The sequence below is a fragment of the Parasteatoda tepidariorum genome, chromosome 1, assembly GCF_982258835.1.
Source record: "Parasteatoda tepidariorum strain Cologne lab strain chromosome 1, Ptep-v5.0, whole genome shotgun sequence".
NCBI lineage: Eukaryota > Metazoa > Arthropoda > Arachnida > Araneae > Theridiidae > Parasteatoda > Parasteatoda tepidariorum.
In genome coordinates, this window is record NC_141755.1 from 84222238 (window position 1) to 84245107 (window position 22870).

The 22870-nt window shown below is 29.8% G+C and overlaps 1 protein-coding gene across 7 annotated transcripts in view; it reads left to right on the top strand.

Annotated features, from left to right (window-relative positions):
- Positions 1-22870, top strand: part of axo (axotactin) — a 108252-nt gene that overhangs the window by 25188 nt on the left and 60194 nt on the right. Inside the window, exon 1 of one of the 7 annotated variants that reach the window (XM_043053321.3) lies at positions 2748-2840. The exons of 4 other annotated variants lie outside the window; for them this stretch is intronic. Coding sequence is in view for 1 of the 3 variants with exons in the window: in XM_043053317.3 (XP_042909251.2) it covers positions 10976-10982 (7 nt within the window). In the remaining 2 variants the exon portion in view is untranslated. Of the gene's footprint in view, positions 1-2747; positions 2930-10807; positions 10983-22870 lie in introns of those variants that run through there. 2 more of the 7 variants (XM_043053319.3, XM_043053317.3) reach the window with 2 other exon arrangements.

Below are 22870 nucleotides of genomic sequence, written 5' to 3' on the forward strand. Positions count from 1 at the left end.
GCATTATTATTATTATTTTTTTTAAGTTTGGTTTTGCTGTTTGAGGTCCGAACCCGAAGGCTTTAAAATCCGAGGCGGAGTCTGAGTAAGAATTTATTGTGCCCAATACCGTGATTTTAAATAGATGATAAAGGCCGAAATTCCGTGAAAGAGTAAAACCAAAACTTGCGAAGAGAAATGCCAAATGAAATATATTATTGACACTAGCGGTTATAACGCATAAGTTCAAAACTTTTAAAAACATATATTTGAGATTCTATTATTATCTAGTATTTCTTCACTTGGATTTATATTATGTATTTATGGGAAAAAGTCAATTACAAATATCTAATACGACACTTCTGAAATTAATGATATTAACGATGACAATAGACAATTTCTTACAAAGCATTTGTCACATCAGAAATGACACTTGGCATTTTTTTTAATAAGGTGAGCTAGCAGATAATTTTACAGTAGAAATCATTGAAAGAAAACAGGCCAAGTAAAGTCTTTCAAGGTGCAGGGTTACGCAACTTCAACATTTGATATTATGTGAATATCATTTTACTTGCAGTGAGATCGAGGTATACTAATAGAATATCAAACATAATCATTGATAAACGTATTTTTAGCAAGTTTATAGAGTTTAAAGAATATATATTAGTTTGAAATTTATATAGTTTGTTTCATTAAGGAGCACAATTGCAATAAATTGACGATGTGGCTCAAGGGATAGAGCGTTGACATCCAATGCGGTTTCCCAGGTTCGAATCCCAACGGTGGCAGATTGATACGAATTCTGCTCGCACCTACTACAGTGCTAACGTGAAATATTCTCAGTGGTAGACGGATCGTGGATAAGAATTCCCTTGCCATTTGGTTAACCGTAGGAGGTTTACGTGGTTTTCCTCTACATGTAACGCAAATGAGGTATAGTTCCATCATAAAGTCCTCCATTAAGGCTAGTTTGTCTCACTGCTTGATCCGTAAACTCCCTTGTCTTCTGGATTGGGATCAGAATTACAAAGCTATTGATAGTCGCCAACTCAAAATTGGGTGGGCTGTTCATCGCCGGTTATGAAATAAAATAAAATAAATTAATGATGAGAGTGAACAAATCATTTAGTGAGATGACTAATACCCAAATCTTTACTGAAAATTTCCTAAAAAATTGAAATATTTATTATTTTTTTCTTCCTCTTTATGAAATAATGATAATTAAAATAGTTTGGATTGTTCAGACTTTTTGAATAATGTAGGTATTAATTCTGTTTAATAATGCAAAATAATTACGTTATAAATTACGTTATATATGTAAAATAATCACGTATTAAATTAGTACATGCATTCTTGAAAAGGAAAACATAAAATCAACAATCACACCAATTAAGTAAATATTATTATAAAACTTACGATATAATATTTCACGCAAGTATACCTTTGTCTTCTAAGTTTCATTCAATATCACAAGGCAAAAAAAAGTTTAATTGCCTGTGTCACACATCCGCTATATGGTTTAGCTAAATAATAATAACACAATAAATAATTTAACACATCTTTGATGTGACGCTTATCGTCACTCAAAATTAAAATCAAGAGAAAGGGCTAAAATTAGATTTCTAGAACATTTCAGAGTCTTCGATTAAATAAAACTACCGTGGGATTGCTAAATCGGGTTAATATAGTTATGTTATTTCTTAAATTGTTTAAATAATAAAATGTTAATTGTTAAAAGCAAGTCTTCTATTTATTCTTTATCTAATTTTATCAAAAACGCCACATTAAATACTTTGTTTAAATTTGTTTCAATTGTTTTTTTTTATACGTATTCCTTGTATCTTCCAAGATTAGGTATCAAAATTTAGAAGATGGAAAAAATATGTATATAAAGCACAAATTAAGTATTATAGTTTTTTTTACTCCTCTTTTTAAGACTAAATGAACTCATCTATTTTTTGAAAGTTATTTTTTATTGATTTTGTCGGTTATTGTATATTGAAAAGCATATTTTACCAATGAACACATTAAAAACTATTTGAGAAAATTTAGCCTTTAATCTGACGGATCATTACGACGAAAAAAGAATTTTCAATATTTTTTCAGTTATCTTTTTTTTTAAACTGAATTATTCTTTAGACAGAAAAATATTTTTGGTTTTCTTTAGATCGAAAATACGAAAAACTTTTTAAAATTTTATGTTTATTTTTTTTCCATTTTTTAATAACAAATTCGAATCCATTTTTATTCTTTTTTATTTTCAAACGATTTTTTTAAATAAAAGGGGGAAAAAAAACGAAGCTTTAAAATTAAAAAAGTGATAATATACTTCCTGCTTGTGTTTTATTAACATAATCAAGTTTCTAAAATTCTCTCTAAACAGATTTATGAACAAGTTGCAATAAAAGGATGATGTTCTTTTCTATTTTCTTTATATTTCCTCCAATCTAGTAACTTTTGTTCTTGCCTTTTTTTTATCTAACTTCCTAATAATAAAATAAATAAAGCATGCCCACCCACACATTTTGTTCCGTTCGGTGCAGCAAATCGAGCATTTTACTGTTTCACTCTTTGCTGCTCGCTGGTTTAATGAATTCTATTCAAGCGAAGCCACGATTTCTAAATATACCTATATCCCCTTGAATGAGCCCGAGAAAGCATTTTACAGCTATAATAGATTCGCCCGACCTTCAACAGGTGAAAGTAGGGCTGGCTGCACTGCCGGCATTTCGGTTTCCGATGTTCGTAACGGGTAGAAACTTCATCATCATCGACTGGAATATATTTTATTTTTATTTCGTTCTTATAGTGGCTAGCTCTCCGTGGTTCATTCGATTCTTCCAAACTAGAATAACGAAGAAGTAAGACTTGTTTTTATTGGAAGCGTTTTTTATGTGCTTGTTTACTTAATCAAAGATCGTGTGTAAATTAATTTCGTTATAATAAGTAGGTGAGTAAATTTTTTGTAAATATCATTAACTGATCTTGAATATCGTGGAGTAAAATTTTGTTATCTACTGCAAAATTTATCGATTTATAGTATCTACAAATTTTTTTTTGAATAATTTTGTTTTACATTTCCTTTTTAATACGCATTTCAATTTATTTCTACTCTTTACGAGAGTGTATATTGTATTCTTTTAATAATTGTAATTCGTTATGACTTTTTTAATGGTTTTATATTTTAGAATCAGTAAAATAATTTTTAAATTCATTTTTTAAAATTTATAATTTTCCTAGCAAAATTTTTATTTAATCATTTATTTTTGCTGTTTCAAAGCAATAAAAACAATGTCAATACAAAATTTCACTTTAATGAAAAAAGGTATAGGTTAACTCTGAGCATCTGGTCTGGTAAAAAAAAAAACTTTATTTAATTTTTATTCAGTTTCAAAAGCTAAAAAAATAAATTATGAATGACTGCATTTTTACGTGAAGACTGAGTGTAGTGGAGAGGAAAGGGCGTTAACTCGGTGTCTATGTCCATTCGACTCCTAAGAGAATTAAAAAATTTCAAGTCTATTCTGATTATTTTTTAATCTATTCCGTTTATAAATGAAATATTTATCCAATAAATATTGGGTTCAAGCAAAATATATTATAATAATAATAAAGTTAGCTAATACTGATTTTCAAACAAATTTAATATCGAAATTTTCGGTCATTCCAATTTAAATAATAAAAGAATATTAGTTGGAAATATAATTTTTTTCTTTCTAATTTTCATTTTCATTTACACCAAAATGAATTTGAAATCAGTGTTTAGACTTTTATAAATACGAATAATATTCTCCAGGCTTTTTTTCTTTAAGTTTTAATTGGCATTTTTCGCTCCTGCAGCGATTAAACATATTTTTCGGGGCATCTAATCGAGTAGTTTGTTCCTCGCATGTTGCACGCCACTGAATGAGGAGCGAACGGCATTTCCAAGAAGTGTTATGGTCCTGAAATATAAGGCCCACGGTGGACTGATTGTAAGATACAGTTCCCAGTAAATCACCGAAGTCAATCATCATTGACTGCGGTCAGTGAGCAGGTGGGGTGACCGCTTTGATCAGTCAGTGAAATGACCTAGAGTGCGCAGTATCGGTCCTCGTTAAATTGTTCTACCGTTAAATGCTCGACTTCACGCGCAGATCATCTGACTCCCAAAGTGGGGGAGCGATCCCCTTTGCACAGGATCAAAATATATGCATGTCTGATGATAGCATGTCTTCGGATCACCCTCTTTTATGTTTCCCAAATCATCACACTAGAGCTGCTCATTGTGCAGCTCTAGGGTGACACACATAAATACGACTACTAAAATATTTAGACCAATCTCTATACATAATAAATTGCAAGGGTCGCCTCCGCTGTTGCTGTATTGGGTGTTCAAACTTAACGCTACATTTTATTTTTTTGCTCAAAACTATAAGACTTAAAAACTTTAAATTATTAAGGTGTGTACAGGAATTACAATGGAATAAAAAAAGATACGATAATTAGTTCTAGAATTATTAAATGTTCAACATGTTAGAAAAAATACCATAAAACCATGGCTGTAAAATATCAGGTGATATATTACCAGGCTGTAAAATATCACGTGAATCAAGCAACGAATTTTAATGAAGCCGTATTTTTAAAATTCAATTTCTCAGGAACTATTCGACTGATTTGGTTCAAATTTTGTATTTTGCCATGTAAAACTACATCCTTTAAAACGATGTAACTTTTTTTTTTTACATTACAATTCAAAATTTTTCCGACTGTTATTAAATAAAATAATAAAAAATGATATATGTTCACTAAAAATTATATTTTGCGGGGAATTATCTTTAGATAAAAGGGTTTCATAGTTGAGTGTAAATTTTTTTTTATTTCGTTTAAAATGTTCTCGAGACATGACGAAATACGCATAAAAATAAAATTAACATTAAGGGCTCCTGATCAAACTATGGGAACTATATTTTCCAGATTCCGGCTACCCCCCATATTTTGGAGGGTTAGAAATTAGAAATCGACAAAAAAAAAAAGAAAAAAAAAGGAATGTTTATTCTGAGAAGGTTTGTTTTTGCGTCGGATTTTGTAACTTAAAATATCGTCTGCACTAATTAATCAGCGTATTTGAGATCACTTCCTTGAAACATTAAGATTAAGTCCTAGAACGTGAAGGTCCAATCATTATTAGATCAAAAATTACACAGGGTAATTCGTTTTTTTTTTTCTTTTTTTTTTTGCTTGCATTGTTTGTATGAAAGTATGTACTGTTTTAGCTACCATAGAATGTCTTATACTAGTGAATTTTGAGATTCGTTTGTTTCACAATTATCATTTAAGAATTTTAAAAACATTTGTTATTCTTGCGGTAATCATTAGTATGTTATTGATGATATAGCATTCTGTATGGGCTCTTTCAAATATTATGTATACGTAACTGCGGAAGGGAATGGGGTTTCGAATCGCTTATTATGTCAAATGGAGAGGTGGTGTATAAGCAACAACACGCTATAACTATCCATTAAAACTGAAAAAAAAAAATCCTGTAAAAATCACCTAAGTTTAGTGGAAGAAATAATTAAATAAACAATAAGGAAAAGCATGGCGAAAGATAGGATTTGCTTTTTTATGCTGATAATAGATAGAGTTCAAAATCATCTCAAATATATTTACGTAATATCTGCACGACCCCTATGTAGATAAAATAACTGAAGCTCTATTTTCTGCCAATAACATTTCAGCGTAAAAGTAAAAGGATCATAGTGTTAAAAAATGAAAGAAGTTGGTGAAATGCAGCTTATCAATCATTTAAGATCCTGTAATGCCGATCTTCTGACAGCACATCTGTGAAAAGTAGATAAAAAAGTGTTATAAACAAATGTGATAAGGTCAATTAACGGGTGCATTTGATATACGGGTTATTTATTATGAAAAATGAAATAAATTTTTAAAAAAAAGGGAAGTGTAAAACTTGATAATATGCTTTTCGTACTTATCCCTTCGCGAAATTGTTCTAGAACTAATATAGTCAGTCATTGTCAAAATTTTAGTATATTTTAGTATATTCTAAGCCCTATTGCAGAAAAATAGTTCAAAGCAGGGCTCGAAAAACCGCCCGTCCTCGGCGGTCAAAAATTCCCCGCGGACAACAAATTTCTCGAATCCAACGTCCGCGCGGACTGCCATTTTCCCGTTAATGTGATATATTTTCAATTTTTGATATCTTACAAGAGTCTAGCTCCTCACTTCTAAAATGACCCTCTAATCTCGAAATACAGCAACATACTGCGCATGGTGGAATGGCTGTTTTCTCTGTCTGGGAGTACTGCAGCGGATGAAAGGGGCTTTACAGCAATGAACTTACAAAAAAACACATTACGTACTGGTCTTAAACAAGAAGCGTCAACCGCAATTATGAACATTTACCTAAATGAAAAACCTCTTTCAGATTTCTGCACAGAAACCTCTGTAAATCATTGGCTTGATTGTGGAACTGGCAAACGTCGTATTTGATTCATTTAAAAAACACAGTACCATCGGATAAATTGACATGATAACTGACAGATAACTTGACCTTTGTTATTTAAATTATTTCATTAAAGAAATAAATTATTTCATTAAAGAAATACTAGGTTATACTATTAGTTAGTAACCTAGTATTTCTTTTATTACCGTATAATGTTATCCTAGTATTTGTAATCCTAGTAACTACTAATTCATTGTGCAATTTATATAATTGTTAGTAATAAATAAGAGAAAATTATATTTTTATTTATTTAGAAGCGACGGGTTAGTTTCAAAGGAGGACGGGTACATTGTTGGATAAGCCGTCCTCGGGAACGGGTAGAATTTCTGAGTTTTTTCGAACCCTGGTTCAAAGGGATAATTTTGATTGTTTGGAAGATGTATTTTTATACATATTTTAGATGAGGATTTTTTATGCATATGAGGATTTTAAAAGCACATTCATAACCAGTGGTTTTTTTCTCTGGATTTTCTCTGGAAAAACTTTTTCTCTACTTTGCAGTTAAACTTTTCTCTACTTTTTCTCTACTTTGCAGGGGGGGGGGGGGGTAAAGGGAAGAGATGATTTTTATTTCATTTTTGATAGATACAACTTCATGAGCTCAAGTTAAAATTAATGGGTAAAAAAATGTGCTTCATTTGATGGGAAATAAAACAGAGTAAGGCTCTTAATAAATGAGTGCAGCCCCTAAAGAGGGCTGCTAAAATAATATAGTGAGCTTCGTTATGTATGTTTTTTTTTCATTTAAATCACGGTTTATTATAAAATAAGCCTATTGACCAAACACCCCACATGTTACGACCCCTCGAAACGACTCTTTTTCCACAATATCAGTTATGTTTGTAAATGATGTTTTATAAAAAGATAGATTTGAAAACTGTGCATAAGTAACTAAAAATTTTTTTTTAAAGCTTTTCTGGACAAAAGTATCTTTTTTATAAAGTTTTGTTGTATTCTGAAATCAGATGAATTTAATTAAATGTTTTTTTTTTTGGGGGGGGGGGGGGGTCGGAGGAAAAGTCTCCATAATCCTTGAGGAGGGATTGGCTCTCTTGATCAAATTTATGGCTCAAGGAATAAATTTCGCTTTTAGCCATTTCTTAACTTTTTTTTTTTAAAGTCCTCTAGACATTATCTGTATTGCACTATTCTCTCATAACTACAATACCGTCCATAACAACTGTTTTGCTATAACTTCAATGATCCCCATAACTTCTATTTTATTTAAGCTATGCGTTTTTGCCTCATTAGTAAATATCATGGAAACTCTATTTTTCAGTTTACTTTTTCTTGAAAATAACAGTCATACTAGAAAAAAAATGTTTTCTCCCCGAAATAGTTATAGTAAAGAATAATAGAGAAAAATTAGTTTTCCCCAAACCGTTGAATCATTTATATGGTCATTACTTGCAAAACGCGTCAATTTTCTCTTCTTTAAAGCATATTTAATGATTACAGCGATTCTAAGAAATATTCTTATTCTTAGAAACACGCATCTTAGAAATATATAAAATAATGCTTAATAAAAAAAATGAATATTATTCCAATTTTTTGTAGACTTTAAAAGATTAATGAAACGAAAACATTTTTGTATTATTTTTCAAAAAAGAGATTCTATTTATCAAAAATTAAAGTTCACGTGAAATTTATTTTTTGGAGTATCTTCATGGCAAATTTGAAATTAAAACTTTTCTAGGAAACAAAGATTCTACTCATGTATGTTTTATAAATATTTTTTAAAACTTTTTTTAATGGCGGGCACTTGGGACGAAGACCCATTGGCCGCAGAAAATGCCAGAACTGCTACTTTCTTCTCGTTACCCAGTGGGCACCTGTGGCGAAGCCATGGCGGTGGAGCAGCGTCGCCCACGTCACACAACCACAAACCCGTTTATAGGGCGGGTGACATTCACACACAAAGGAGAAAGGACATAGAACACAGAGAGAAAGAAACAGAAAGAAACAATCGTGAGCAGGATTCGAACCTGCGACCATCAGCTCCGCAGTCAGGCGCGCTAACCACTCGGCCACCTGGTCGGCCGTTTTATTAATATACTTATAGTTATTTTAAACGATGATGATTGAAAATTTTCAGCAGTAGAATGTATGTGGAAAAAAAAAAGGAATTTTTTTATTTTTTATTATTTTATGCCACTACAAAGTATGCATTGTGTTGAAAGTAATTTTTTTTTACAAATGATATTAATAATTATGATTAGTTATTATGCTAGTTATGGAAATATCTTACTCATAACTTATCCTCGTTATATATTTAATCTTGCTCAATTTACTCAGCATGCAAGATCGCATCATCGCATTTTAATATTCATTAGTAATTTTTAAACTTTTCCACTAGTTTTAGTCAGAGATTTTCCTGCTTGCTTGCATACACAAAATATGGATACTAAAACACTTTTTGTTCATAAACATTGAAAGTTCATGTAATAACCTAAATATTGAAGCAAAAAACATTTGCTCCCTGTCTTCAATTATTCTTTTCACATTCAAATAAAATTTAAATAAAATTTTATTTTCATACGTAGTATATAAATAGAGTAAGTTTTTCTGCTTTTCTATATATATATATATTTTTTACAAAACTGAAGAATGTAGATGAATAGCTTTAAAGCAGCCCTGAATGTTTAAATGCATGTTATTATTCTCTTAATTTTAGTATAGTCAGGATATTGCCATAGGTTTGTTTTAACAAATTTGACTACATAATTTATTTCTTTTCTAAAATTGATCCAAAAACGTGGAACTTATTATTTCAACAGACACAAGAGCTATACGACATGAAACTCAAAGTTGAAAGTTTTTAAAACGCTTAACTCATGAACTAGTGAAACAAATTTAAACGGTTTTGGAAACCACGTAAGAAGAAAAAACAAGAGGAAGAGCAAAAAAACGAAAGCTTTTTTTTATTGCAGTCAGTCAAGCTACCTAATTTTTATTATTGATGTGATATATACATTTTGTTTTAATTGAATTAACTATCTAGAACTTGAAAAATAAAATGGTTTTTATTTCTTTCGTTGTTTCAATAGTTTTTTCTCCTTTTTTAAAAAAAAAAAATTCCGGGACTGGTTCGGATATCCTGGTCTTTCTTCTTGGCTACACCGCTGGAAAATTGCACAATTATTTTATTAGAACCGTGCTTAGAACCCAATTTGAATTAAAATTCTGGCTATGATCTTGTTATATTTTTATGCAATGTGTTCGGAAAGTTCGTGCTCGTTTTCGGTAGTTGGAGTGTGGACTGTTCTGAATATAACAATAATTAGCAGAAAATGATATGAGTTTATAGTGAAAGGAATTCAGAAAAGTATTGCTGTTGTAAAGTAACAAACACCATTTAACAAAACAGAACTCACAGAGCAGATTTTATTTAAAATATCTCGAGTTGTAGTTCGAGATTCTGATCAAGCTAAGCACGATCCATTTACTTTTTTTTTTCTCTCTGATTTTTTTAAAATTGAGAGTATTCTTTTCAGTTGAGACTCTAAAACCCATTTAAGAAGTTTTGAATAAAATTTATGAAACTCATGTCGTATTTTCTGTTAGTTGAGATAGTACACTGCCAATTAAAATTAGGTGAATTAAATGCAGCAAAAGTGTCCGAAATGGCGAATTCAGAAGGTTTTTGATAACTCAACAAAAGTTGTAAGCCAACAGAATGTTGGGATATTCTATTCTATTCATCTTATTCGAAAAACTTCGGGCCTTCAGAAGTACCCTTCATATAAAAATCTTCAACCCTTAGATTGATCTAAAAACTCACGAAGGAAAGAGAATCGCCAAAAACACTCAGTTTCTAGAAAAACAATTTCCAAGTTCTCTGAAAGGTGTAAAAAGGTTGTAGAACGTATGTCATTTTTATAGGATGCTCAGTAAAGACCGCCTTTCGTATGTATTATTTAAGATTCCTTATCAAAATTGAAATAAAAAAGTACGGGTACTCCTTAGGTTGACATAAAAACTTATGAAGGAAAGGGTTTCACGAAAAAATCTCTGTAAAATGTGTATAATTTTATGTTTTCATTTTTGATAAGGATTCTTACAATACACAGGGCAGTCTTTACGGATAATCCAGTATACTTTAAATGAACGTATAATTTGAAAGTGCTGCGTTTTAAATCTACTACAATATAGGATGACCTTTTTTGACAATCTAAAAGCTTTAGGAAAATGATATACACAGCGTATAGATACACTTTTCTGCGAATGTTTTTATCCTCATCCCAGGTTTGTGTACTTAGTATATGACATTTCTGATAAGATGGCTTTTAACGTTCCTTTCTGCCAGATAACACTCATCTAGTAAAGGTAGGATAAGAAAGTAAACTTGTGATCCACTTCCTGTGGTTGTGCCTGGACTTCGAACAATTTACAGTGGTTTTTGAATCTTAAAACGCGTATCTTTACTCACTATATTACATTCTAATTCTTATGTTGATTACGATCTTGATGTTACGGTAAATTAAAGTTTCCATGAAGAGTAAGTAATGTATACGTCTTTTTAAAGATCTGGTTAAACTATCATGGTAATCGCTGATTTGCTTTAAGTCGTCTGCAAAAAAATAGTAAAGTAAATCGTCTGCAGAATCAAAAGTGGTGTGTTGACGAAACTATTATTTAATCTCGCGCCCAAGAATTAATTTGTTAAAGATGAGTGTTTTGTTCGAATTTGTAATTTAACGCTTACATTTAAGTAAACATACTTGGAAATAATGAGTGAAAATAATTTCCTTTATTTGTGGCTAGTTTCACTTTCCTTTTCATTGTATGCGAAAGTAATTGTTTAACTATAGTTTATTTTCTTAACCGTTGTTGATTAATGTTTCTTAATAGTTTTCCTCGTGTGATCTGAAATGCTTTGCGATGTAACAGTTTATCTTTGTGTTGGACATTTTATGTAAATAAAATGCTTACTTGTTTGTTAAAGTAAATATAATTTTTATTCGATTTGTCGCTATGAGCCAGTGGGTAAAGCTCTGAGTTGTCATTGTGTAGAACAAATGTTCGATTTCTGACTGCTGGGCATGAATCCCACTCAGCTTCAAATCGATGGTCTAACTTGCCTTATTCTAACTTGTCTGATAAATCAAAGCAGCCGAAGCCCACAAAGAGCTGTTGAGTGGTTCTTTATTTTCTTTTAATATTTATAGAATATCTATGTTAAATAATTCATCTCAATTAATTAATTGTTATTCTACGGAAGAAAATATTTCTTCTCTTTCCTTTGAATTTTACATTAAAAAGAAATAGCATGCAACTGTTTTCCATTGTTTTTAAAAGGTGCTTAAAAGTGCTTATTTTCGATTTTCGTTATTTGAAAGCCCTTAAAGGTGCTTTTTTCATTGGGTTTTTTTAAAAAGTGCTTCATTTTATCTTTTCAAAAATGAGATTTTTTTTTCTTTACCATGTCGATTTTCGTCACGGCTTATGCAAAAGCGTGCTTTTTACTTTGTTCTATTCAATGTTTTCACAATTCATTTAACCACAATCAATTTCGGCGTACCATCGGTCCATCGTATGAAAGCGCCAATCATTTTACATGTTTGATGAAATACTTGCGAGTCCGTATGTATGTCTACTGATCTGAGTTCGGTGAGATTATTGCCTCATCATGTGCAACTCATCATGTGCATTTTGCAAGATATTCTCAATTTCAGACTTCATTTTCCATCCTCTGATATCGAACCAAAAAATCTCTCGATCATTTTATAACGGCTAATATAATCAAGAAAAGAGTTCTTTGTCAGAAACTAGTTTTTTTCTCATGATCCTCTAAAGTCTTTGAAAATTATTTTGCATTTTATTAATGTATATAGTGCTTAAAAATATTTTTTGAGTGCTTAAAAAGTACTTAAAAGGTGCTTATTTTTTGTTGAAAGATTGGGCTACGCACCCTATGTCAGCGTATTCTTACTGGCCAAAAAATCACACGTGATCCAGTTTACTCACATGACAATCGAGATTTCTATGATTTATCAATGTTATCATCAACATAAAATTATTAAAAGTTGTAAATTACATGTGAATCATTTCTTTATCCTTAATTTAAAATTAATCTTTAGAGATGCAAGCGCATTTATGAAGCATAGAGCTCCAAAACTTATCATCAGATTATTATCACTACTACTTAATTTAATTAATTTAAGGTAATTTTATTTATCATACTTTTTTAGTATCAAAGCTCTAATTTCTGCTATTATTATATTTTTGATACATATTCTACACCAGAGGCTGAAAATTAACAGCTGTATTTCATTTACAAAACATTTCTATGATATTACTTAATTACGCAACATTTTATGGTTAACAATGTTTAAATCAGTATCTAAACTTATTAACAGTTCCACAATTATAAAATAGTAAATAAGTTTTATATTTTTTCAAGTCAAAGTAATCAAAATTAAGTAGGAATTTAAAAAATAAAATTGTAAATGAAGTTGTCATGTAACGAACAAAATGATCGAATCGGAAACTAATAAATCTGCGTTAGTACAATTAAATGTTTTGGGATTTTTCAACTGTATATTTTTTATTTTTGATGTAGCTATTTGTATATTATTAAGAAACAAAAGAGAATGGAATGCCTGCAAGTGTCGAGTGTGTGTATCTCTATCCTAATTGAGTGTTTGCTTACGTTAGCAACTGTTCTTTCCATTCTGTTTCGAGTACGCCAAGCCCCCGTCAAGTGTATGAATTCTCTTAAATGATAACATTCTATATTCTCTCACTGGGATTCTTTCCTAAAAGTTGCAATTCTTTTACTATATATTTCTTACTCAACACAAAGACTGTCACGAAGACATGTAGAACATTAACAAACTAATTATGCACATTGAAGTTTCCAGGTACACAAAACAAAAAGGTATCACGGTTACAATAAAATGCGTAAACAAATAATAAATCTGAGTTAAGTAAAGACGAGAAAGAATTATATTTCAACAAATTCAAACAAATTCAGGTGTATTAATTAACTTCAGATTAATTAGCATTTTAACTTCTGTGAATCAACTTAGCTCAATTTTAACACGCCATTTTGCTTGTAAATAACGCTCTGACGTCATAGGTCACATGTGTGGGTGTCCGTGATCTTCCTGGAGTACTAGTATAGTTTGTCTACGGTAAGAACTCACCCAGCCGCTAAGTCTGAGGCCGTCTGCTGCTATGGAAACAAGAATAGTGCATTTCAGGGAGGGTAGCTCTTCTTCACTCTAGGGCTAACACAGTAGACCGAAGAAAAAGATTCCCTCTCTTTCGCCGACCCAAGTCAAAACCTGTCCTAAATAATGATCCCACACCCCTACTTGAAATAGTTACACCTCGTTACCATAGTCACCGCCACGGGTCCAGACGAATGGCTAGGGGAGTTCTTACTTTAGACAAACTATACCTAATGGCAGAAATAGTGAAGATTGGTATGGGAAGTTAGCAGAGAGCAGAGCCTCTAATAATGAAGTACAATATTTTGATTAAACTTCATTTTAATTTCCTTTTTTATTTTCCGATGATTTTTTTTCTTCTTGAAAATAATATCTAAAACTCGCAAAGAAAGAAAAACAGAATTTTTACATCAAAAATTACATCTATAGCAGGGGCTGAGTCCTCTAGTTTAGTTTTAACATTTTGACTTTTCTAAAACTTTACTTTTCTTTCGTTTCCTGCTTTTTATTTTCCAGTAAAATGTTCTGAATTAAATATATAAAACTTACAAAAACCTAATTTTTTACATCTAAATTTTTTTTCTATAGAGTGAAATTAAATAACTTTGTATATAAATGAAATAAAATATTTGCTTGTGGTTTGTTTGAGCAAATCTAATATTTATAAAATATGCGACAGACAAATAATTCATCTTAATAAAAAAAAGTTATTTTATTGAAAAAAATATTATCTTGTTTTGTTTATTTTTCGTATAATATTTTGATAAATCTTAAACTTTGTTTTAAATTCGTTTTTTATTTTCTGCTGAAATTTTTTAAAGTAATATCTCAAAGTTTGCAAAAGAAACTAATTTTTTTACAAATAAATTCTGTAATAGAAATGAAAAGCTGTCTTTTAATATTTGATTATTTATCTTAGATATTGTTATTGTGCCATGTTGAATTTAAAAGACTTCATATGCTGATTAGATAATTTGGTTGAAAAATAAATAGCGTTTTCTATTTAAATACACAGACTCAAAGGAAAAAATTTTAAAAATGCACTTTCCTTCATCGATTATTTTTCAAGGCTCTTTGAAAATTTTCAGTAATTTTATATAAAAGTTTTTCTAGTTAATAATGATAATAATAAAATAATAAAACTTAATACCATCTGTAGAAATAAGAATATTAATTTTTGGTCCTTCTAAAGAAATATTGTCTCAAAGAATGCTTTAAAAATGTTTTTTTTAATATTAAAGTTCTTTATATTAATATAAAAACTAACATCTTTAGTATTATGCGAAATAAATTTTGATCTTTGAAGAAAAAATAATGCTATTGGTTTTATTAATTTAAAAAAAAAATGTAATAAAAATTTATGCATCACATTTTTTCTCTATTAATATAATAACCAAGTATTGTGTATAATAATTTTTAATCATCGAATATTGGGTCTTTGAAGAAAAAAATTTATCTACTCGATACGTTTAACACCCGCTTTAATTCCTTAATAATTTTGGTTTTGATGTCGCTATGATAAAAAATATTTATAATTTTATTTCAAAATTCTTTAAATTAATATATAAACTAACATCTTTAGTATTATGTGAAATAATTTTTGATCTTTGAAGAAAAAATAATGCTATTGGTTTTATTAATTTATTAAAAAAAAATTAATAAATATTTATACATCAATTTTTTTTCTCTATTAATATAATAACCTAGTATTGTGTATAATAATTTTATATCATCGAAAAAAAAATATTGGACCTTTGAAAAAAAAAACTTATCTACTCGATACATTTAACAATCTCTTTAATTCTATAATAATTTTGGTTTTGATGTCTCGATGATAAAAAAATATTTATAATTTTATATCAAAGTTCTTTAAATTAATATATAAACTAACATCTTTAGTATTATGTGAAATAATTTTTGATCTTTGAAGAAAAAATAATGCTATTGGTTTTATTAATTTATTAAAAAAAATTTTAATAAGTATTTATACATCAAATTTTTTTCCTATTAATATTATAACCTAGTATTGTGTATAATAATTTTTAATCATCGAATAAAAAAATATTGGGTCTTAGAAGAAAAAAATTTATCTACTCGGTACATTTAACACTCGCTTTAATTCTATAATAATTTTGGTTTTGGTGTCGCGAGGATAAAAAAATATTTATAATTTTATATCAAATTTCTTCATGTAGGGGAGAGTCGGGTCGCCCCGCCCAGCGGGTACCCCCGCCCACAGTCAATTTCATATGTATAGAATATTTTTTCAAGTCAATGGGCCATCGGACATTAATTGTTGTATTAAAAAAAGATTATTTTCAAAGTTTCAAGTATTTATGCAGCTGTTAACATGGTAAACAATAGTTTTGAAAATATGTTGAATACAGTAGTCATGAAATTAAGAAAAATTGGTTGAATGTTTCGATTAAACTTCATTTTAATCCTAAAAAAATAATTTTTTCTATACATACAGCATTAAAGTATGTAGTCTTAAGTTTAATTTGCACAAAGAAAGAAGTTTGTATGTAAAAAATTGTTCGAGTAATTACAAATTTACAAAGAAATTGGATTTCGGGTAGCCCCGCTCACATGAATGTCGGGTATCACAGCCCAATTTTATTTCGTCGATAAATGTACGGTTGCAAAGATTATTATTTTATTGCTTCAAATTTGAATGTTATATGCATTTTTAACAACAAATATATGTTTTAATATTATATGAAACATAAATTTATATATTTAAAAATGAAAAATTAAATATTTTTAAAATGTAATTGATATATCAAAATTAAATTTAATATCAAGAAATCATAAATATTATGATAAGCTATTTGCTTACTTATTTATTTTCACTTATTTGTGAACGAATCAATCTACAGAAGCATTTGAATGCAATCAAAATACAAAGTGAATTTGTAATTTTATAAGAAGTATTTTAAATGAAATATTTTAAATGAAGTTTATAAGAAGAGATCAACCAAATGAGTTTATATTAAAAAACAACTATTGTTATTAATTATTGTTACTTAAATTAAATTATTTTCGTTAAATATTTAATATAAATATATATTAATATTATAATATATTAATATACATTAATAATGATAAAAAGTATGACATTTGTTGTTATTAAATGATAGAATTCACTAAAAGTATATAAATATGTAATAAATAAAATAATTTTGTGACAAAAATGATAAATGAGGTTTATCTATTGTCAATACATTGGTCATTCTCATTTACACCTGAAAAAATAGCCAAAAAACACAATTTTTGTAACTGGGCGGGGCACATTTTGAAAAGAGCTGAAAAACATGTTTTTTTAAATTTCTATTTTTTTAAGTTTAACTATTCTTTTTTTGGTTTATTCTTCTTGCATTATTTAATTAGATGATAAAACAATAGAAACATACAAAAATGTTGATTATTACTCAGTATTATACAGAAATATAAGCAATACTCCTTAAGTGAGCGGGGCAACCCGACTCTCCCCTAAATAAAATTAAAAAAACTAACAGCTTTAGCATTGTATATTACTATTTGAAGAAAATCTAACGTTATAGGTTCTTTAAAGAAAACAATATCTATGCACCATTTTTGACACGTGCTTGGATTCTATCCAGATGAATTGAGATCCTCGACCGTTACTCCCAATCCTTAATTTAACATAATTCACTCAAGTTCACTTTATGTCAGTCTGAAGTTGCGTCTAACTCAAACCATCAGCTGGTTATGCTTTGAAACATTTTTCATCCTTAGCACCGTGTCATTGAAAATAAACCATTAAGATTTTTTTTCTTCTTTTTTTTTAAAGCTAATTTTTATGTTAGTCCGTGGATGCGTTAAATTTAGGTTCATGTAATCTTTTTCAAAGGAGGGTTGTATAAAAAAAATGAATATTAAATATTTGTATCAATGAATATTTGAATATTTGTATTAATTGATTAAGCTGGGGAACATAAAGGGCAGGGGTCTGTCCAGACATTTTGTGAAAGATCCGTTTTTTGTAAAATTCTGAAAAAATGACTCGTAATTTGTGAATATAAAATAAACGTTAAGTCACATTCTTTCAACCAGGGTCCGCTTTTGTGAATTTGTGCAAATAGGGTCAGTTATTGCAAAAAAAACTTTTTCAAGGAGTTTTTAAATTGTAAAGACATGCAAGATTATGCCAAGGGTCTGTCCAGACATTTTGTGAAAGGTCCGTTTTTTGTAAAATTGTGAAAAAATGACTCGTAATTTGTGAATATAAAATGGACGTTAAGTCACTTTCTTTCAACCAGGGACCGCTTTTGTGAATTTGTGCCAATAGGGTCCGTTATTGCAAAAAAGTTTTTTCAAGGAGTTTTTAAATTGTAAAGACATACAAAATTATGCTAAGGGTCTGTCCAGACATTTTGTAAAAGGTCCGTTTTTTGTAAAATTGTGAAAAAATGACTCGTAATTTGTGATTATAAAATGAACGTTAAGTCACATTCTTTCAACCAGGGACCGCTTTTGTGAATTTGTGCCAATAGGGTCCGTTATTGCAAAAAAGTTTTTTCAAGGAGTTTTTAAATTGTAAAGACATACAAGATTATGCTAGGGGTCTGTCCAGACATTTTGTTAAAGGTCCGTTTTTTGTAAAATTCTGAAAAAATGACTCGTAATTTGTGAATATAAAATGAACGTTAAGTCACATTCTTTCAACCAGGGACCGCTTTTGTGAATTTGTGCCAATAGGGTCCGTTATTGCAAAAAAGTTTTTTCAAGGAGTTTTTAAATTGTAAAGACATACAAAATTATGCTAAGGGTCTGTCCAGACATTTTGTAAAAGGTCCGTTTTTTGTAAAATTGTGAAAAAATGACTCGTAATTTGTGATTATAAAATGAACGTTAAGTCACATTCTTTCAACCAAGGACCGCTTTTGTGAATTTGTGCCAATAGGGTCCGTTATTGCAAAAAAAGTTTTTTCAAGGAGTTTTTAAATTGTAAAGACATACAAGATTATGCTAGGGGTCTGTCCAGACATTTTGTAAAAGGTCCGTTTTTTGTAAAATTGTGAAAAAATGACTCGTAATTTGTGAATATGAAATGAACGTTAAGTCACATTCTTTCAACCAGGGACCGCTTTTGTGAATTTGTGCCAATAGGGTCCGTTATTGCAAAAAAGTTTTTTCAATGAGTTTTTATATTGTAAAGACATACAAGATTATGCTCAACACTGTGAAATTATAATTAAAAAAATAATAATTTTTTAAAAATAAACAGCAATTGCTGCTACTATTTTAGAGATGCATCATACAAATATTTGGTATTTAGCCTATACTGCTGAACGCAGAACATTCATTTCGGACGAATAAAGGAAGGACAAAGCTCGTTTGCATTTGTCTTTCTTCCGCCCTCCTTCCTGGAAAGGATTTATTCGATTAACAAAAACAATAATGAAGATAAACAAATTTGTGAAGGGTCCGATTAAAAGATAAATTATTTTGTGAAGGGTCCGTTTTTATGAAAAGATATTTTGTGAAGGGTCCGCTAACGGACCCAAATTTCTTCTAAACAGACCCCTGAGGGGGAAAATTCTTTTCTGAGTGTCACTGGTGCAATTCCCGACCCATATTCTCAAATGCTTAGGTTTTACTGGCGCGAGATTTTAAGGGATCCGTATTTGTTTTTAGACTTTTTTTTAGAGATTTTTGGTTTTATGTGAGATAAGAAACAACAGCAATAACTCTGGAGGGAACATTTTTTTTTCTTCCTGTTGCATGAGATTTTTTTTAAAAACAAATCTTAGATATTTTTGTATCGCTGATTTCAAATCTGCAACGGCTTTCTCTCTCCCAGCTGATGATATTTTTTAAAATTACATTAATATAAATTTTATAAAGCTTATAAAATTTTATCATTTTGTAATTTTATCAGATTGCTTCAGAGACTATTAGGGGTAGCGAAAATGTTGCAACCAACTTCTAGGGGAGTTAGAGTACATCATCAGGATTAAAGTTGCTTAGGAAATGGGGGCCTGATTTATCATGAGACATGAGAGGCCCAAGATTAGGATCCCTACATGTCTGGAAACCCCCTAAATGTTACAAATATTTACGTTTGTTTTTTTTCCTTAGAATTAATTGTTTATAAAAATTAAAGAGTTAACCGAAATTGAAATAAATTTTAGCACACATTTACAAATATATTACAACCTATCTATGTTTTAAAAAAAGGGAAAATAATTTTCTAGATGAATAACATGTAAATTTAAGAACCAATGGAACCTCCAACAGTTTTGTGCCTAAGACCGCCTTATTTCTAAATCAGGAATTATGAATTAACAATGTGTTAGTTAGAATTATGAGTTTACAAAAATCGAAATAAATTTTAGCACAAATTTACAAATGTTGTTACCAAGTTATAAGGGATTTAAAAGTATTTTGTAAATAAACATGTAAATCTTAGGACAAATAGGACCTTTAACAGTTTTGTGCCTAGGACCCCCAGATTTCTAAATAAGGTCCTGTAGGAACCCATGTTTCATCTTGTGCTTTTGAACAGGTCATAATAATAGGAGAAGCGCCCCTAGCGGCGTGCGAGGACATTTCCGGGTATAGGATACTAAACTAAGCCGTTTTAATCCTGTTGATGTACCCTAACTCCCCTAGAAGTTTGTCGCAGCATTTTCGCGACCCCTAATAGTCTCTGAAGCAATCTGATAAAATTACAAAATCATAAATTTTATAAGCTTTATAAAACTTATAATAAAAATAAATAAATAAATAAAACTTCTAACAAGGTTATAATTTTCTGGTACTGCATTTGACGTTTTTTCCCATTTACATTATTTCTAGTTTTATACATACCGATTTAAAAATAAATTAATTAAATTCTACCCTTTTGCATTAATTAATTCTCCGAAATTTCGTTTATGGAATTCGTTAAATCACATCAAAATTTTATCTTTTCTCCCTTACTTTTGAACCATTCTGCTTGTTGCCCCATATGTCTGAAAATATGTAGGCTAATCAAAAATTTTTTGCTCACTAACATAATAATTTTTATGTTTATTACCTGTAGGCTAATGCAAAAGTATTATTTTATATATTTACTGCATATCAGGGTGAATGTTAGTGCGTTATTGTTATTTATTTTATCTAACACCCTCTCATTAAAATAAGTACGAAGTCGGTGATGCGTAATAGCTTTTTTTTTCCTCACCTCTCAGAGTCACAATAGAAATTAATTCAATACCTCATAAAATTACCCATGAAAATGTATTAGTCTATTGTTATATGTGATTGGTTTGCATGTTATTCAGCTGTTATCCGCACCTTAAATAACAATTCAATTTCATATAAATATTTTGTTTCCGAAATATACAATGATTGTAGTGTTTGTATAAGAATATTTTGCTGGTATGTTAATCGTAACGAAATAGACGATGACCTAGATCTGAAAACTAATCAACTGTACAAAAAAATTTAACCTAAGGAATACAGATTATGAGATGCAAAAATAAAAAAAATAAATAAATGAGAAATTATTTTAGTCATAGACGAAACTTATAACAATTCAAATGGGGAACGGTTTTTATAGTTATTTATTAACTTTATTTTTCAAATTTTATAACAAATGTCAAGATTTATTTTTATTTTATTTTATAACCGTCCGTTGAACAACCGACCCAACTTTATGGGTTTACGACTATTAATGTTCAACTCCGTAGCCTTGTAATTTTGAACCCAATCCAGAAGACAAGGGAACTCTCCTGGATCAAGTATTGGGAGAAATTTGCTGGAGGACTTTTTGATGGAGCTAACCCGCATTTGCGTTACATGGAGAGGAAGACCACGAAAACCTCCCACGGTTACCCTGACGGCAAGGGGACTCTAACCCATGATCCGTCTACCACTGAGGATCTTTCACGTCTGCACTGTGGTCATTGCAAGCCGGAATTCGTATCGACTGGGATTCGAACCCGGTTCGGCCTCAATGTCAAGATTTATATCTGTCAACTTGTAATCCATCTCTCTTCTTTTGATACTATTCATTGATATCTACACGGATGCGAACTTATAAAATAAAGATCTTGTATTGGAAAAATTAACTTTCTATAACAATGGATAAATAGTTAATATGTAAAGTAAATAAGCTGAAAATATGTCACAAAAAGGCACTCAAATTTGCTATGCATTTAGAAAAAATTGGAATTTCGGAAAATAAAACCGGTGTGTTAAGTTTATAAACAAAAATGTCCTAAACAGCTTGACAAATTTCAACTGTATAGTTGCATTCCTGCGGCCTGTAGAACGGCCCACAAGATATTTTTACCTACAAGTTAAACAGTTAATAATTATCTAACTAATAACTCGGACCAACTCTAATGTTAAATTTTTTATTCTATTGTACCCTTGTACATTTTTCTACTCACCTTCGTAATTTCCAGTTTCTAAGTCTTATAGTTTTTGCACAGCGAAACAAAATTTAATGTTAAAGGTGAACATTTAAAACAGAGGCGTCCGTGGCCCTTACGATTTTTTAATATAGAGAGAAGAGAGATATTTATAATATTTAGTTACTTATACTTTCAAGATTTATTTATTTATTATTATTTTTTTACGTATGCAAAACTACTATTTTTTTTCTAAAAAAAACTAAATAGTTATTACTTTTTAATAATGCTTATTTTATGTCAGTTTGAAAGGAGCATTATTTCATCAATTTTATAGGAATTTTTCAACTGTTCTCTTTTATTAAATACTACGTAAATGCTTAAGATTGCACCCAAAATTAATTAATTAAAGTACTATAATGCATGTCAGTGAGATTGCTGAAGGAGGAAGAGGTACTATGAAGACTTCAATGGAAAAGTCATCTTTTTTCATCATTTTTTATCTCTTGTCGTACCCCAGACACCGCGTAATGTTAATATTAAAGATTCTCTGTACTCACCTGACCAAAGTAATTTTAAATTTTCATCTGCAAAATTATTTTATTGAAAAAAAAATGAGTTAAATTAATGTTTCATTTTTTCGTGTTTTTTATTTTTTTATTTGACGAAACTCGTATTTTTTATGCAATTGCTATTCAAATTGGCATTGACAGTAGTAATGTGGACACTTGCGCACCGTCCGCATTAACATCGAAGGTAAGCTGGTGCCCTTCTATCTGAAGCATAGGGTAAGCATCAAGGATATAATTCCGGTTATTCTACTGACAAGAAACGCCAGCGTTTAG